We start from the raw sequence: 18,905 nt of genomic DNA, 5'->3' as shown, positions 1-18,905 counted from the left end.
CAGTCTGTCTATCCTGTCCTCTATCCACCAATAGTGGTCTACCAGTCTGTCCTCTCTCCACCAATAGTGGTCTACCAGTCTGTCTATCCTGTCCTCTATCAGCCAATAGTGGTCTACCAGTCTGTCTATCCTGTCCTCTATCCACCAATAGTGGTCTACCAGTCTGTCTATCCTGTCCTCTATCCACCAATAGTGGTCTACCAGTCTGTCTATCCTGTCCTCTATCCACCAATAGTGGTCTACCAGTCTGTCCATCCTGTCCTCTATCCACCAATAGTGGTCTGCCAGTCTGTCTATCCTGTCCTCTATCCACCAATAGTGGTCTACCAGTCTGTCCATCCTGTCCTCTATCCACCAATAGTGGTCTACCAGTCTGTCTATCCTGTCCTCTATCCACCAATAGTGGTCTACCAGTCTGTCTATCCTGTCCTCTATCCACCAATAGTGGTCTACCAGTCTGTCTATCCTGTCCTCTATCCACCAATAGTGGTCTACCAGTCTGTCTATCCTGTCCTCTATCCACCAATAGTGGTCTACCAGTCTGTCCTCTATCCACCAATAGTGGTCTACCAGTCTGTCTATCCTGTCCTCTATCCACCAATAGTGGTCTACCAGTCTGTCTATCCTGTCCTCTATCCACCAATAGTGGTCTACCAGTCTGTCTATCCTGTCCTCTATCCACCAATAGTGGTCTACCAGTCTGTCTATCCTGTCCTCTATCCACCAATAGTGGTCTACCAGTCTGTCTATCCTGTCCTCTATCCACCAATAGTGGTCTACCAGTCTGTCCTCTATCCACCAATAGTGGTCTACCAGTCTGTCTATCCTGTCCTCTATCCACCAATAGTGGTCTACCAGTCTGTCTATCCTGTCCTCTATCAGCCAATAGTGGTCTACCAGTCTGTCTATCCTGTCCTCTATCCACCAATAGTGGTCTACCAGTCTGTCTATCCTGTCCTCTATCCACCAATAGTGGTCTACCAGTCTGTCTATCCTGTCCTCTATCCACCAATAGTGGTCTACCAGTCTGTCTATCCTGTCCTCTATCCACCAATAGTGGTCTACCAGTCTGTCTATCCTGTCCTCTATCCACCAATAGTGGTCTACCAGTCTGTCTATCCTGTCCTCTATCAGCCAATAGTGGTCTACCAGTCTGTCCTCTATCCACCAATAGTGGTCTACCAGTCTGTCTATCCTGTCCTCTATCCACCAATAGTGGTCTACCAGTCTGTCCTCTATCCACCAATAGTGGTCTACCAGTCTGTCTATCCTGTCCTCTATCCACCAATAGTGGTCTACCAGTCTGTCCTCTATCAGCCAATAGTGGTCTACCAGTCTGTCTATCCTGTCCTCTATCCACCAATAGTGGTCTACCAGTCTGTCTATCCTGTCCTCTATCCACCAATAGTGGTCTACCAGTCTGTCTATCCTGTCCGCTATCAGCCAATAGTGGTCTACCAGTCTGTCTATCCTGTCCTCTATCCACCAATAGTGGTCTACTAGTCTGTCTATCCTGTCCTCTATCCACCAATAGTGGTCTACCAGTCTGTCTATCCTGTCCTCTATCAGCCAATAGTGGTCTACCAGTCGGTCTATCCTGTCCTCTATCCACCAATAGTGGTCTACCAGTCTGTCTATCCTGTCCTCTATCCACCAATAGTGGTCTACCAGTCTGTCCTCTATCCACCAATAGTGGTCTACCAGTCTGTCTATCCTGTCCTCTATCCACCAATAGTGGTCTACCAGTCTGTCTATCCTGTCCTCTATCAGCCAATAGTGGTCTACCAGTCTGTCTATCCTGTCCTCTATCAGCCAATAGTGGTCTACCAGTCTGTCTATCCTGTCCTCTATCCACCAATAGTGGTCTACCAGTCTGTCTATCCTGTCCTCTATCCACCAATAGGGGTCTACCAGTCTGTCTATCCTGTCCTCTATCCACCAATAGTGGTCTACCAGTCTGTCCTCTATCCACCAATAGTGGTCTACCAGTCTGTCTATCCTGTCCTCTATCCACCAATAGTGGTCTACCAGTCTGTCTATCCTGTCCTCTATCAGCCAATAGTGGTCTACCAGTCTGTCTATCCTGTCCTCTATCCACCAATAGTGGTCTACCAGTCTGTCTATCCTGTCCTCTATCAGCCAATAGTGGTCTACCAGTCTGTCTATCCTGTCCTCTATCAGCCAATAGTGGTCTACCAGTCTGTCTATCCTGTCCTCTATCAGCCAATAGTGGTCTACCAGTCTGTCTATCCTGTCCTCTATCCACCAATAGTGGTCTACCAGTCTGTCTATCCTGTCCTCTATACACCAATAGTGGTCTACCAGTCTGTCTATCCTGTCCTCTATCAGCCAATAGTGGTCTACCAGTCTGTCTATCCTGTCCTCTATCCACCAATAGTGGTCTACCAGTCTGTCTATCCTGTCCTCTATCAGCCAATAGTGGTCTACCAGTCTGTCTAACCTGTCCTCTATCAGCCAATAGTGGTCTACCAGTCTGTCTATCCTGTCCTCTATCCACCAATAGTGGTCTACCAGTCTGTCTATCCTGTCCTCTATCCACCAATAGTGGTCTACCAGTCTGTCTATCCTGTCCTCTATCCACCAATAGTGGTCTACCAGTCTGTCCTCTATCCACCAATAGTGGTCTACCAGTCTGTCTACCAGTCTGTCCTCTATCCACCAATAGTGGTCTACCAGTCTGTCTATCCTGTCCTCTATCAGCCATTAGTGGTCTACCAGTCTGTCTATCCTGTCCTCTATCCACCAATAGTGGTCTACCAGTCTGTCTATCCTGTCCTCTATCAGCCAATAGTGGTCTACCAGTCTGTCTATCCTGTCCTCTATCAGCCAATAGTGGTCTACCAGTCTGTCTATCCTGTCCTCTATCCACCAATAGTGGTCTACCAGTCTGTCTATCCTGTCCTCTATCCACCAATAGTGGTCTACCAGTCTGTCCTCTATCCACCAATAGTGGTCTACCAGTCTGTCTATCCTGTCCTCTATCCACCAATAGTGGTCTACCAGTCTGTCTATCCTGTCCTCTATCAGCCAATAGTGGTCTACCAGTCTGTCTATCCTGTCCTCTATCCACCAATAGTGGTCTACCAGTCTGTCTATCCTGTCCTCTATCAGCCAATAGTGGTCTACCAGTCTGTCTATCCTGTCCTCTATCCACCAATAGTGGTCTACCAGTCTGTCTATCCTGTCCTCTATCCACCAATAGTGGTCTACCAGTCTGTCCTCTATCCACCAATAGTGGTCTACCAGTCTGTCTATCCTGTCCTCTATCCACCAATAGTGGTCTACCAGTCTGTCTATCCTGTCCTCTATCAGCCAATAGTGGTCTACCAGTCTGTCTATCCTGTCCTCTATCCACCAATAGTGGTCTACCAGTCTGTCTATCCTGTCCTCTATCAGCCAATAGTGGTCTACCAGTCTGTCTATCCTGTCCTCTATCAGCCAATAGTGGTCTACCAGTCTGTCTATCCTGTCCTCTATCCACCAATAGTGGTCTACCAGTCTGTCTATCCTGTCCTCTATCCACCAATAGTGGTCTACCAGTCTGTCCTCTATCCACCAATAGTGGTCTACCAGTCTGTCTATCCTGTCCTCTATCCACCAATAGTGGTCTACCAGTCTGTCTATCCTGTCCTCTATCAGCCAATAGTGGTCTACCAGTCTGTCTATCCTGTCCTCTATCCACCAATAGTGGTCTACCAGTCTGTCTATCCTGTCCTCAATCAGCCAATAGTGGTCTACCAGTCTGTCTATCCTGTCCTCTATCAGCCAATAGTGGTCTACCAGTCTGTCTATCCTGTCCTCTATCAGCCAATAGTGGTCTACCAGTCTGTCTATCCTGTCCTCTATCCACCAATAGTGGTCTACCAGTCTGTCTATCCTGTCCTCTATACACCAATAGTGGTCTACCAGTCTGTCTATCCTGTCCTCTATCAGCCAACAGTGGTCTACCAGTCTGTCTATCCTGTCCTCTATCCACCAATAGTGGTCTACCAGTCTGTCTATCCTGTCCTCTATCAGCCAATAGTGGTCTACCAGTCTGTCTAACCTGTCCTCTATCAGCCAATAGTGGTCTACCAGTCTGTCTATCCTGTCCTCTATCCACCAATAGTGGTCTATCAGTCTGTCTATCCTGTCCTCTATCCACCAATAGTGGTCTACCAGTCTGTCTATCCTGTCCTCTATCCACCAATAGTGGTCTACCAGTCTGTCCTCTATCCACCAATAGTGGTCTACCAGTCTGTCTACCAGTCTGTCCTCTATCCACCAATAGTGGTCTACCAGTCTGTCTATCCTGTCCTCTATCCACCAATAGTGGTCTACCAGTCTGTCTATCCTGTCCTCTATCAGCCATTAGTGGTCTACCAGTCTGTCTATCCTGTCCTCTATCCACCAATAGTGGTCTACCAGTCTGTCTATCCTGTCCTCTATCAGCCAATAGTGGTCTACCAGTCTGTCTATCCTGTCCTCTATCAGCCAATAGTGGTCTACCAGTCTGTCTATCCTGTCCTCTATCCACCAATAGTGGTCTACCAGTCTGTCCTCTCTCCACCAATAGTGGTCTACCAGTCTGTCTATCCTGTCCTCTATCCACCAATAGTGGTCTACCAGTCTGTCTATCCTGTCGTCTATCCACCAATAGTGGTCTACCAGTCTGTCCTCTCTCCACCAATAGTGGTCTACCAGTCTGTCTATCCTGTCCTCTATCAGCCAATAGTGGTCTACCAGTCTGTCTATCCTGTCCTCTATCCACCAATAGTGGTCTACCAGTCTGTCTATCCTGTCCTCTATCCACCAATAGTGGTCTACCAGTCTGTCTATCCTGTCCTCTATCCACCAATAGTGGTCTACCAGTCTGTCCATCCTGTCCTCTATCCACCAATAGTGGTCTACCAGTCTGTCTATCCTGTTCTCTATCCACCAATAGTGGTCTACCAGTCTGTCCATCCTGTCCTCTATCCACCAATAGTGGTCTACCAGTCTGTCTATCCTGTCCTCTATCCACCAATAGTGGTCTACCAGTCTGTCTATCCTGTCCTCTATCCACCAATAGTGGTCTACCAGTCTGTCTATCCTGTCCTCTATCAGCCAATAGTGGTCTACCAGTCTGTCTATCCTGTCCTCTATCCACCAATAGTGGTCTACCAGTCTGTCTATCCTGTCCTCTATCCACCAATAGTGGTCTACCAGTCTGTCCTCTATCCACCAATAGTGGTCTACCAGTCTGTCTATCCTGTCCTCTATCCACCAATAGTGGTCTACCAGTCTGTCCTCTATCAGCCAATAGTGGTCTACCAGTCTGTCTATCCTGTCCTCTATCCACCAATAGTGGTCTACCAGTCTGTCTATCCTGTCCTCTATCCACCAATAGTGGTCTACCAGTCTGTCTATCCTGTCCTCTATCAGCCAATAGTGGTCTACCAGTCTGTCTATCCTGTCCTCTATCCACCAATAGTGGTCTACTAGTCTGTCTATCCTGTCCTCTATCCACCAATAGTGGTCTACCAGTCTGTCTATCCTGTCCTCTATCAGCCAATAGTGGTCTACCAGTCGGTCTATCCTGTCCTCTATCCACCAATAGTGGTCTACCAGTCTGTCTATCCTGTCCTCTATCCACCAATAGTGGTCTACCAGTCTGTCCTCTATCCACCAATAGTGGTCTACCAGTCTGTCTATCCTGTCCTCTATCCACCAATAGTGGTCTACCAGTCTGTCTATCCTGTCCTCTATCAGCCAATAGTGGTCTACCAGTCTGTCTATCCTGTCCTCTATCCACCAATAGTGGTCTACCAGTCTGTCTATCCTGTCCTCTATCAGCCAATAGTGGTCTACCAGTCTGTCTATCCTGTCCTCTATCAGCCAATAGTGGTCTACCAGTCTGTCTATCCTGTCCTCTATCCACCAATAGTGGTCTACCAGTCTGTCTATCCTGTCCTCTATCCACCAATAGTGGTCTACCAGTCTGTCTATCCTGTCCTCTATCCACCAATAGTGGTCTACCAGTCTGTCTATCCTGTCCTCTATCCACCAATAGTGGTCTACCAGTCTGTCTATCCTGTCCTCTATCCACCAATAGTGGTCTACCAGTCTGTCTATCCTGTCCTCTATCAGCCAATAGTGGTCTACCAGTCTGTCTATCCTGTCCTCTATCAGCCAATAGTGGTCTACCAGTCTGTCTATCCTGTCCTCTATCCACCAATAGTGGTCTACCAGTCTGTCTATCCTGTCCTCTATCAGCCAATAGTGGTCTACCAGTCTGTCTATCCTGTCCTCTATCCACCAATAGTGGTCTACCAGTCTGTCTATCCTGTCCTCTATCAGCCAATAGTGGTCTACCAGTCTGTCTATCCTGTCCTCTATCCACCAATAGTGGTCTACCAGTCTGTCTATCCTGTCCTCTATCCACCAATAGTGGTCTACCAGTCTGTCTATCCTGTCCTCTATCAGCCAATAGTGGTCTACCAGTCTGTCTATCCTGTCCTCTATCCACCAATAGTGGTCTACTAGTCTGTCTATCCTGTCCTCTATCCACCAATAGTGGTCTACCAGTCTGTCTATCCTGTCCTCTATCAGCCAATAGTGGTCTACCAGTCGGTCTATCCTGTCCTCTATCCACCAATAGTGGTCTACCAGTCTGTCTATCCTGTCCTCTATCCACCAATAGTGGTCTACCAGTCTGTCCTCTATCCACCAATAGTGGTCTACCAGTCTGTCTATCCTGTCCTCTATCCACCAATAGTGGTCTACCAGTCTGTCTATCCTGTCCTCTATCAGCCAATAGTGGTCTACCAGTCTGTCTATCCTGTCCTCTATCCACCAATAGTGGTCTACCAGTCTGTCTATCCTGTCCTCTATCAGCCAATAGTGGTCTACCAGTCTGTCTATCCTGTCCTCTATCAGCCAATAGTGGTCTACCAGTCTGTCTATCCTGTCCTCTATCCACCAATAGTGGTCTACCAGTCTGTCTATCCTGTCCTCTATCCACCAATAGTGGTCTACCAGTCTGTCTATCCTGTCCTCTATCCACCAATAGTGGTCTACCAGTCTGTCTATCCTGTCCTCTATCCACCAATAGTGGTCTACCAGTCTGTCTATCCTGTCCTCTATCCACCAATAGTGGTCTACCAGTCTGTCTATCCTGTCCTCTATCAGCCAATAGTGGTCTACCAGTCTGTCTATCCTGTCCTCTATCAGCCAATAGTGGTCTACCAGTCTGTCTATCCTGTCCTCTATCCACCAATAGTGGTCTACCAGTCTGTCTATCCTGTCCTCTATCAGCCAATAGTGGTCTACCAGTCTGTCTATCCTGTCCTCTATCCACCAATAGTGGTCTACCAGTCTGTCTATCCTGTCCTCTATCAGCCAATAGTGGTCTACCAGTCTGTCTATCCTGTCCTCTATCCACCAATAGTGGTCTACCAGTCTGTCTATCCTGTCCTCTATCCACCAATAGTGGTCTACCAGTCTGTCTATCCTGTCCTCATGAGGTCAGAGACGAACTTGGCCGTTTTAACGATGAAGGCTCCAGTTTCATTAAAGGTTTGAGCGTTGTGTTCAATATAACGCACCTCCCACATCAACGATGACATACGCCTAGGGAGAGATACTCTGTTACACACAAACACACTGTCCTCACACACACACACACACACACACACACACACACACACACACACACACACACACACACACACACACACACACACACACTGTCCTCACACACACATTGTCCTCACACACACACACATTGTCCTCACACACACACACATTGTCCTCACACACACACACATTGTCCTCACACACACACACACACACACACACACACACACACACACACACACACACACACACACACACACACACACACACACACACACACACACACACACACACTGTCCTCACACACACACACACACATTGTCCTCACACACACCTAGAACAAACCTCTATATTGTAAAGAACACACCTCTATATTGTAAAGAACAAACCTCTATATTGTAAAGAACAAACCTCTATATTGTAAAGAACAAACCTCTATATTGTAAAGAACAAACCTCTATATTGTAAAGAACAAACCTCTATATTGTAAATTCTATATTGTAAAGAACAAACCTCTATGTTGTAAATTCTATATTGTAAAGAACAAACCTCTATGTTGTAAATTCTATATTGTAAAGAACAAACCTCTATGTTGTAAATTCTATATTGTAAAGAACAAACCTCTATGTTGTAAATTCTATATTGTAAAGAACAAACCTCTATGTTGTAAATTCTATATTGTAAAGAACAAACCTCTATGTTGTAAATTCTATATTGTAAAGAACAAACCTCTATGTTGTAAATTCTATATTGTAAAGAACAAACCTCTATGTTGTAAATTCTATATTGTAAAGAACAAACCTCTATGTTGTAAATTCTATATTGTAAAGAACAAACCTCTATGTTGTAAATTCTATATTGTAAAGAACAAACCTCTATGTTGTAAATTCTATATTGTAAAGAACAAACCTCTATGTTGTAAATTCTATATTGTAAAGAACAAACCTCTATGTTGTAAATTCTATATTGTAAAGAACAAACCTCTATGTTGTAAATTCTATATTGTAAAGAACAAACCTCTATGTTGTAAATTCTATATTGTAAAGAACAAACCTCTATGTTGTAAATTCTATATTGTAAAGAACAAACCTCTATGTTGTAAATTCTATATTGTAAAGAACAAACCTCTATGTTGTAAATTCTATATTGTAAAGAACAAACCTCTATGTTGTAAATTCTATGTTGTAAAGAACAAACCTCTATATTGTAAAGAACAAACCTCTATATTGTAAAGAACAAACCTCTATATTGTAAAGAACAAACCTCTATATTGTAAAGAACAAACCTCTATATTGTAAAGAACAAACCTCTATATTGTAAAGAACAAACCTCTATATTGTAAAGAACAAACCTCTATATTGTAAAGAATAAACCTCTATATTGTAAAGAATAAACCTCTATATTGTAAAGAACAAACCTCTATATTGTAAAGAACAAACCTCTATATTGTAAAGAATAAACCTCTATATTGTAAAGAACAAACCTCTATATTGTAAAGAACAAACCTCTATATTGTAAAGAACAAACCTCTATATTGTAAAGAACACACCTCTATGTTGTAAATTCTATATTGTAAAGAATAAACCTCTATATTGTAAATTCTATATTGTAAAGAATAAACCTCTATATTGTAAATTCTATATTGTAAAGAACAAACCTCTATATTGTAAAGAACAAACCTCTATATTGTAAAGAACAAACCTCTATATTGTAAAGAACAAACCTCTATATTGTAAAGAACAAACCTCTATATTGTAAAGAACAAACCTCTATATTGTAAAGAACAAACCTCTATATTGTAAAGAACAAACCTCTATATTGTAAAGAACACACCTCTATATTGTAAAGAACACACCTCTATGTTGTAAATTCTATATTGTAAAGAACAAACCTCTATATTGTAAAGAACAAACCTCTATATTGTAAAGAACAAACCTCTATATTGTAAAGAACAAACCTCTATATTGTAAAGAACAAACCTCTATATTGTAAAGAACAAACCTCTATATTGTAAAGAACAAACCTCTATGTTGTAAATTCTATATTGTAAAGAACAAACCTCTATGTTGTAAATTCTATATTGTAAAGAACAAACCTCTATATTGTAAAGAACAAACCTCTATATTGTAAAGAACAAACCTCTATATTGTAAAGAACAAACCTCTATATTGTAAAGAACAAACCTCTATATTGTAAAGAACAAACCAAAGAATGTTTCCACTACAGCACCAATACAAACATCTAATTTCAGCTAATTATCACCTAATGCATATTATAAACCGGGTCGTTCGAGCCCTGGATGTTGATTGGGTGAAAGCTGTAGTACAGAATATGAGACGATATGCCTCGGGTATGACACAAAAGCAGACTTGTTTACTGCTCTAATGACGACAGTAACCTGTTTATAATAGCAATCATGTTTCTCTGGGATTTGTGGTATGTGGCCAATATACTACGGCTAAGGGCTGTATCCAGGCACTCCAGCCCTTAACCGTGGTATATTGGGTCTTATACCACACCTCCTCTGGCCTTGTTGCTTCAATATAACACTCCAAAGCTGGAGTCATTAGCGTTATGTCGACAGACATGACGCCACAGTGCTGAATGGTGTTGATGTTTACCAGGTGTATCCCAACAAGCCCCAAACAGGAATACCCGTAATTATGTTAAACAACAGGTTGAAGGCTCTACAATTAGGTTGTTAAAACACTATAATGGATAGTTTCTAAAGTCATCCCAAGAAGCTGCTGTATATAAGGCTGATGCCAGCTGTACTCAACATTTCCTGATTCTCATGATGGACTTGACTGTGACTTGCCTGCTGTCCATGGTGGTTTACATCTGTTGTACCTGGGCCATACCTGCTCAGGTAAATACTAGTGCAAGTTAAACCTTACCTTTTGTACCCAAACTGTTTAATGTAGAGTTTTTTTTATAAAAGGAAAATTATATTTCTCTGTATTTTGTAGAGTACCTCAGTGAGCTTCAAAAGGTTCCCCAAAAGTTATTCAGGTAAACACCACACCTAGTAGTTATCATTTCATAGTACAGGAATACCACGATTAACACCTTTTATGTTTCAGATGATCACGTTGTACGCAGTGAGATGACAGCGATGGATCTAATCATAGAGGCCAATGAGTTCCAAGGTAAGAAAAGCCTTCATCTTTTGCTCTAGGTCTCTAGGTCTACACTAGGCAAAAAAACAAGCGTGAATCAGAGCAGTTCTGTGACTCACGCCTGTCTCAGTGGACTACTCACGTGACCGGTGACGCAAAGCACTCCCACGTTGTCTCCGTACTACTGTACTGTTTGTTGCTACTTGGCTACCTGCCAAAAGTTTTACTCTTAATAACTATTTCAAGTTTACCAGAAGTGAGGAGGAAGTTGGAAAATCTAGAATCTTTCTAGAGCTTCTACTTTGGAGAAGCAATGGCGGAAGCATTGGGCGATTTACATTTAGTGAGAATGAGGCGACGATGGGGAGTGAAAATGGCTGAAGTTAGAAATGAACAGCAGTTTATAGTTGGAGTGTAATTCACAAGCAAAGATGTTTTTTGGGGGGTGACCCGTTTGCGGTCTCGAATATGGTGAAGGACGAACTGGGAAAAGTGGAATCGGTCAGAGTGACCAGGAGAGGAATGATGCTGTTTTTGTGTTTTGTCAAAAGCATAAAAATAGAAAGCTCTGTGGCTCGACAAGATGGCGACGTATGATGTGGAAAGCTATGATTTTCAGATTAGGGCACCGGTTAAAGGTGTCATCTCTGGCCTCTCGTTGGACATAGAGGCGATGTGGTTTAGGGATAACATTCAGACAGTGGTAGACGCACGTCTATTGAATTGAATGATCGACGGAAAGAAGGAGCAAAGCCTATCATTTTTACTGTCTGATGAAATGGATCTCCCAATGTATATAAAACTTGGATTATGTGAGATATGCACTGAGATGATATGTACAGAAGCCGCTGCAGTGTTACAATTGTAAAAAGTTTGGACACCTGGCAATTGTTTGTCGAAGGAATAAATATGTATTAGTTGAAGAGTCAGATGCAGGAGGTTGTTGTAATCGTGATGGGAATCACGTTCCCGGAGTGCCCTGAAGGAGGTTACAGTAGCAAGGATCAGAGCCATCCAGCAGGTTTCCTATGTGGAGGCAGTGGAAATAGCTGGAGTAGAGATGGTAGTGGATGTGCCACAGTCTGTAGTGAATGCCATACAGGAGAAGGATCCCGACACACTAACAGTGAAGAAGGTGGACTTTGTGATAAATTGCACTAGTCAATCATTGTGAAGGCGGCAAATAGATTTCTGGATCTCCAGGACTTTACAGCAGAAATGTTACAGGGAGCATTGGATGAAGAGGTTCCCCCTCCCAGGTTCCTGAGCAAAGAGTACATTTTTTTATTATAAGTGTTTCTTAAATTTAGGGTCAATTATTAAGAGAATATAGATAGGTTGTGACCGGCCTCACACTCCAGTACAGTAGGGGGCGGTGTATGCACCTGTTAGTTGGTTGTGGTCCACCAATTAAAAACTCAAAGAAGAAGAGGAGCAACATGTTTAGCAACATCTTAGTTTCACCCCGGACACTTTATTTGGACAAAAATCTGCAGGACCTCCTTCAGCGGGAAAAAAAATAGTAACATTGTAGTCGCAGTGCCCAACCTCACTAATGCTCTTGTGGCTGAATGGAAGCAAGTCCCCGCAGCAATGTTCCAACATCTAGTGGAAAGCCTTCCCAGAAGAGTGGAGGCTGTTATAGCAGCAATGTTCCAACATCCAGTGGAAAGCCTTCCCAGAAGAGTGGAGGCTGTTATAGCAGCAATGTTCCAACATCTAGTAGAAAGCCTTCCCAGAAGAGTGGAGGCTGTTATAGCAGCAATGTTCCAACATCTAGTGGAAAGCCTTCCCAGAAGAGTGGAGGCTGTTATAGCAGCAATGTTCCAACATCTAGTAGAAAGCCTTCCCAGAAGAGTGGAGGCTGTTATAGCAGCAATGTTCCAACATCTAGTGGAATGCCTTCCCAGAAGAGTGGAGGCTGTTATAACAGCAATGTTCCAACATCTAGTGGAAAGCCTTCCCAGAAGAGTGGAGGCTGTTACATCAGCAATGTTCCAACATCTAGTGGAAAGCCTTCCCAGAAGAGTGGAGGCTGTTATAGCAGCAATGTTCCAACATCTAGTGGAAAGCCTTCCCAGAAGAGTGGAGGCTGTTATAGCAGCAATGTTCCAACATCTAGTGGAAAGCCTTCCCAGAAGAGTGGAGGATGTTATAGCAGCAATGTTCCAACATCTAGTGGAAAGCCTTCCCAGAAGAGTGGAGGATGTTATAGCAGCAATGTTCCAACATCTAGCGGAAAGCCTTCCCAGAAGAGTGGAGGCTGTTACAGCAGCAATGTTCCAACATCTAGTGGAAAGCCTTCCCAGAAGAGTGGAGGCTGTTACAGCAGCAATGTTCCAACATCTAGTGGAAAGCCTTCCCAGATGAGTGGAGGCTGTTATAGCAGCAATGTTCCAACATCTAGTGGAAAGCCTTCCCAGAAGAGTGGAGGCTGTTATAGCAGCAATGTTCCAACATCTAGTGGAAATCCTTCCCAGAAGAGTGGAGGATGTTATAGCAGCAATGTTCCAACATCTAGCGGAAAGCCTTCCCAGAAGAGTGGAGGCTGTTACAGCAGCAATGTTCCAACATCTAGTGGAAAGCCTTCCCAGAAGAGTGGAGGCTGTTACAGCAGCAATGTTCCAACATCTAGTGGAAAGCCTTCCCAGAAGAGTGGAGGCTGTTATAGCAGCAATGTTCCAACAACTAGTGGAAAGCCTTCCCAGAAGAGTGGAGGCTGTTATAGCAGCAATGTTCCAACATCTAGTGGAAAGCCTTCCCAGAAGAGTGGAGGCTGTTATAGCAGCAATGTTCCATCATCTAGTGGAAAGCCTTCCCAGAAGAGAGGAGGCTGTTATAGCAGCAATGTTCCAACATCTAGTGGAAAGCCTTCCCAGATGAGTGGAGGCTGTTACAGCAGCAATGTTCCAACATCTAGTGGAAAGCCTTCCCAGAAGAGTGGAGGCTGTTACAGCAGCAATGTTCCAACATCTAGTGGAAAGCCTTCCCAGAAGAGTGGAGGCTGTTATAGCAGCAATGTTCCAACATCTAGTGGAAAGCCTTCCCAGAAGAGTGGAGGCTGTTATAGCAGCAATGTTCCATCATCTAGTGGAAAGCCTTCCCAGAAGAGAGGAGGCTGTTATAGCAGCAATGTTCCAACATCTAGTGGAAAGCCTTGCCAGATGAGTGGAGGCTGTTACAGCAGCAATGTTCCAACATCTAGTGGAAAGCCTTCCCAGAAGAGTGGAGGCTGTTACAGCAGCAATGTTCCATCATCTAGTGGAAAGCCTTCCCAGAAGAGAGGAGGCTGTTATAGCAGCAATGTTCCAACATCTAGTGGAAAGCCTTCCCAGAAGAGTGGAGGATGTTATAGCAGCAATGTTCCAACATATAGTGGAAAGCCTTCCCAGAAGAGTGGAGGCTGTTACAGCAGCAATGTTCCAACATCTAGTGGAAAGCCTTCCCAGAAGAGTGGAGGCTGTTACAGCAGCAATGTTCCAACATCTAGTGGAAAGCCTTCCCAGAAGAGTGGAGGCTGTTATAGCAGCAATGTTCCAACATCTAGTGGAAAGCCTTCCCAGAAGAGTGGAGGCTGTTATAGAAGCAATGTTCCAACATCTAGTGGAAAGCCTTCCCAGAAGAGTGGAGGATGTTATAGCAGCAATGTTCCAACATCTAGCGGAAAGCCTTCCCAGAAGAGTGGAGGCTGTTACAGCAGCAATGTTCCAACATCTAGTGGAAAGCCTTCCCAGAAGAGTGGAGGCTGTTACAGCAGCAATGTTCCAACATCTAGTGGAAAGCCTTCCCAGAAGAGTGGAGGCTGTTATAGCAGCAATGTTCCAACATCTAGTGGAAAGCCTTCCCAGAAGAGTGGAGGCTGTTATAGCAGCAATGTTCCAACATCTAGTGGAAAGCCTTCCCAGAAGAGTGGAGGATGTTATAGCAGCAATGTTCCAACATCTAGCGGAAAGCCTTCCCAGAAGAGTGGAGGCTGTTACAGCAGCAATGTTCCAACATCTAGTGGAAAGCCTTCCCAGAAGAGTGGAGGCTGTTACAGCAGCAATGTTCCAACATCTAGTGGAAAGCCTTCCCAGAAGAGTGGAGGCTGTTATAGCAGCAATGTTCCAACATCTAGTGGAAAGCCTTCCCAGAAGAGTGGAGGCTGTTATAGCAGCAATGTTCCAACATCTAGTGGAAAGCCTTCCCAGAAGAGTGGAGGATGTTATAGCAGCAATGTTCCAACATCTAGCGGAAAGCCTTCCCAGAAGAGTGGAGGCTGTTACAGCAGCAATGTTCCAACATCTAGTGGAAAGCCTTCCCAGAAGAGTGGAGGCTGTTACAGCAGCAATGTTCCAACATCTAGTGGAAAGCCTTCCCAGAAGAAGGCTTGGTTGGCTCTGGTTTGTCCTGGTTGCACCAACCAGCCGATATTAGATCCAGCCTTCTTGATGATTTTGTTTAGCCTGTTTGCATCCTGCCTGAATATTTTTCTCCAAAGCTCAGTGGTCCTGAGTCTGCACAGAACTGCCAGGACCCAGGATCAATGGAGACACTACAGTTTTAAATCCTGTACCTCTCGACAAATTCACAAAAAGAGTAATGGCCCACTGGACCCTATTCCAACTATTGAAAGAGCTGCTTCCTGTGCTTGACCCTCCTATGTTGAACATAATAAACAGCTCCCTATCCTCCAGATGTGTACCAAACTCACTAAACATGGCAGTAAAAAAGCATCTATTGAAAACCCAACCCCTGACCCGGAAAATTTTAAAAACGATCGGCCCATATCAAATTTCCCATTCTTCTCAAAATGTTTTGAAAAAGCTGTTACGCAGCAACTCGCTGCCTTCCTGAAGACAAATAATGTATACAAAACACTCCAGTCTGGTTTTAGACCCCATCACAGCACTGAGACTGCACTTGTGAAGGTGGTAAATTACCTTTTAATGGCGTCAGACTTGTGAAGGTGGTAAATTACCTTTTAATGGCGTCAGGCCGAGGCTCTGCATCTGTCCTCGTGCTACTAGACCTTAGTGCTGCCTTTGATACCATCGATCACCACATTCTTTTGGAGAGATTGGAAACCCAAATTGGTCTACACGAACAAGTTCTGGCCTGGTTTAGATCTTATCTGTCGGAAAGATATCAGTTTGTCTCTGTGAATGGTTTGTCCTCTGACAAATCAATGATACATTTCGGTGTTCCTCAAGGTTCCGTTTTAGGACCACTATTGTTTTCACTATATATTTTGCCTCTTGGTGATGTTATTCGGGAAACATAATGTCAATTTTCACTGCTATGCGGATGACACACAGCTGTACATTTCAATGAAACATGTTGAAGCCCAAAAATGGTCAAACCTGGAAGCCTGTGTTTCAGACATAAGGACAAAACAGAGATGCTAGTTCTAGGTCCCAAGAAACAAAGAGATATTCTGTTGAATCTGACAATTAATCTTGATGGTTGTAAAGTCGTCTCAAATAAAACTGTGAAGGACCTCGGCGTTACTCTGGACCCTGATCTCTCCTTTGACGAACATATCAAGACCGTTTCAAGGACAGCTTGAATCCATGCTTTTGTCAATTCTAGGTTAGACTACTGCAATGCTCTACTTTCCGGCTACCTGGATAAAGCACTAAATAAACTTCAGTTAGTGCTAAATACGGCTGCTAGAATCCTGACTAGAACCAAAAAGTTTGATCATATTACTCCAGTGCTAGCCTCCCTACACTGGCTTCCTGTTAAGGCTAGGGGCTGATTTTAAGGTTTTACTGCTAACCTACAAAGCATTACATGGGCTTGCTCCTACCTATCTTTCCGATTTGGTCCTGCCGTACATACCTACACGTACGCTATGGTTACAAGACGCAGGCCTCCTAATTGTCCCTAGAATTTCTAAGCAAACAGCTGGAGGCAGGGCTTTCTCCTATAGATCTCCATTTTTATGGAATGGTCTGCCTACCCATATGAGAGAAGCAGACTCGGTCTCGACCTTTAAGTCTTTACTGAAGACTCATCTCTTCAGTAGGTCCTATGATTGAGGGTAGTCTGGCCCAGGAGTGTGAAGGTGAACGGAAAGGCACTGGAGCAACGAACCGCCCTTGCTGTCTCTGCCTGGCCGGTTCCCCTCTCTTCACTGGGATTCTCTGCCTCTAACCCTGTTACGGAGGCTGAGTCACTGGCTTACTGGTGCTCTTCCATGTCGTCCCTAGGAGGGGTGCGTCACGTCGTGCAAATCTTTTTTCGCAATACTCTATTTAAGTCACGTTATCTTCTTGTCCAGTTTTGCGTCCCCTCAGGCTTGTGCGGTGGAGGAGATCTTTGTGGGCTATACTCAGCCTTGTCTCAGGGTAGTAAATTGGGGGTCTGTTGATATCCATCTAGTGATGTGGGGGCTGTGCTTTGGCAAAGTAGGTGGGGTTATATCCTGCCTGGTTGGCCGGGGCCACAGTGTCCCCTGACCCCCCCCCCCCCCCCCCCCCCCCCGTCTCAGCCTCCAGTATCTATGCTGCAATAGTCTATGTGCCGGGGGGCTGGGGTCAGTTTGTCCCATCTGGTGTAATTCTCCTGTCTTACAGTTCATTCAGAAAGTATTCAGACCCCTTGACTTTTTCCCACATTTTGTTACGTTACAGCCTTATTCTAAAATGGATTTAAAAAAAATAGATAAAACACCTATATGGATGGCTCCTATATACCCTTGTCTCTCTCCTCTCTCTCCTCCTTAGCCGCCCAGGTTCCAGACGGCACTAGTTTCAGGGATGGAGATATCGCTGTGACTACGGGGAGGCGCTCTAAGGTCTGTTTCGCATGCAGCTGTCTGTGGTCCAAGTCAGTGGACGGACATGTCTACGTTGCATACAGGCTCTCATTGGACTACAGTAAGTTACCTGCAGGCTACACAGCAGGGGTTTCAGATATGTTTAACTTGGGTCAAATGTTTCGGGTAGCCTTCCACAAGCTTTTTGTCCCATTTGTCCCACCCAACGTATTGTGGGAAGCTAGTGGAAGGCTACCCAAAAAGTTTGACCCAAGTTAAACAATTTAAAGGCAATGCTACCAAATACTAATTGAGTGTATGTAAACTTCTGACCCACTGGGAATGTGATGAAAGAAATAAAAGCTGAAATAAATATTTCTCTTTACTATTATTCTGACATTACACATTCTTAAAATAAAGTGGTGATCCTAACTGACCTAAGACAGGGAATTTTACTATGATTAAATGTCAGGAATTGTGAAAAACTGAGTTTAAATGTATTTGGCTAAAGTCTATGTAAACTTCCGACTTCGACTGTACATATACTATATGGGCTGGTGGAAAACACAATAGTAATATTTTATTGACTGATTGAAGTTCTTTTCCTTTTCCAGTCTTCTTCTTAAATGTGTTTCTCTCATCCCTCCACAGGTGACTTGGATCAGAGGATAATTAAGGCAGGTATGGAGGACATGGAGAGAGGTACCTGTGTGCGTTTTGTTCCATGGACACATCAGAGGGACTACCTGGATATCCAGCCTAAGTCGGGGTGAGAGAGAACCACTTTGTACTGTGTTGATGAGAATCCATGGATGTGTCCCAAATGATACCTTATTCCCTGTGTAGTGCACTACTTTAGACCAGGGCCCATAGCCCACTACTTCTGTAAGGGAAACAAGACACAGTGTAACACTATGTAGAGGAAACATGAAGCAGTGTAACACTATGTAGAGGAAACATGATGCAGTGTAACACTATGTAGAGGAAACGTGATGCAGTGTAACACTATGTAGAGGAAACATGACGCAGTGTAACACTATGTAGAGGAAACGTGATGCAGTGTAACACTATGTAGAGGAAACGTGATGCAGTGTAACACTATGTAGAGGAAACATGATGCAGTGTAACACTATGTAGAGGAAACATGATGCAGTGTAACACTATGTAGAGGACACATGACGCAGTGTAACACTATGTAGAGGAAACATGACGCAGTGTACCACTATGTAGAGGAAACATGATGCAGTGTGACACTATGTAGAGGACACATGATGCAGTGTAACACTATGTAGAGGAAACATGATGCAGTGTAACACTATGTAGAGGAAACGTGATGCAGTGTAACACTATGTAGAGGACACATGATGCAGTGTAACACTATGTAGAGGAAACATGACGCAGTGTAACACTATGTAGAGGAAACATGA

General features: G+C 44.2%; 1 protein-coding gene across 2 annotated transcripts in view; it reads left to right on the top strand.

Annotated features, from left to right (window-relative positions):
- Nucleotides 1-18,905, top strand: part of LOC129816907 (high choriolytic enzyme 1) — a 32,947-nt gene that overhangs the window by 9,090 nt on the left and 4,952 nt on the right. The window contains exons 2-5 of one of the 2 annotated variants that reach the window (XM_055871878.1): nt 10,587-10,629; nt 10,701-10,766; nt 17,447-17,599; nt 18,130-18,247. In XM_055871878.1, coding sequence (XP_055727853.1) covers nt 10,587-10,629; nt 10,701-10,766; nt 17,447-17,599; nt 18,130-18,247 — 380 coding nt within the window. The remainder of the gene's footprint in view (nt 1-10,586; nt 10,630-10,700; nt 10,767-17,446; nt 17,600-18,129; nt 18,248-18,905) is intronic. The other variant, XM_055871879.1, reaches the window with a different exon arrangement.

Source organism: Salvelinus fontinalis, chromosome 19, assembly GCF_029448725.1.
Source record: "Salvelinus fontinalis isolate EN_2023a chromosome 19, ASM2944872v1, whole genome shotgun sequence".
Lineage (NCBI taxonomy): Eukaryota > Metazoa > Chordata > Actinopteri > Salmoniformes > Salmonidae > Salvelinus > Salvelinus fontinalis.
Note: the sequence above shows the minus strand (reverse complement) of the source record. Positions and strands in the feature narration are given on the sequence as shown.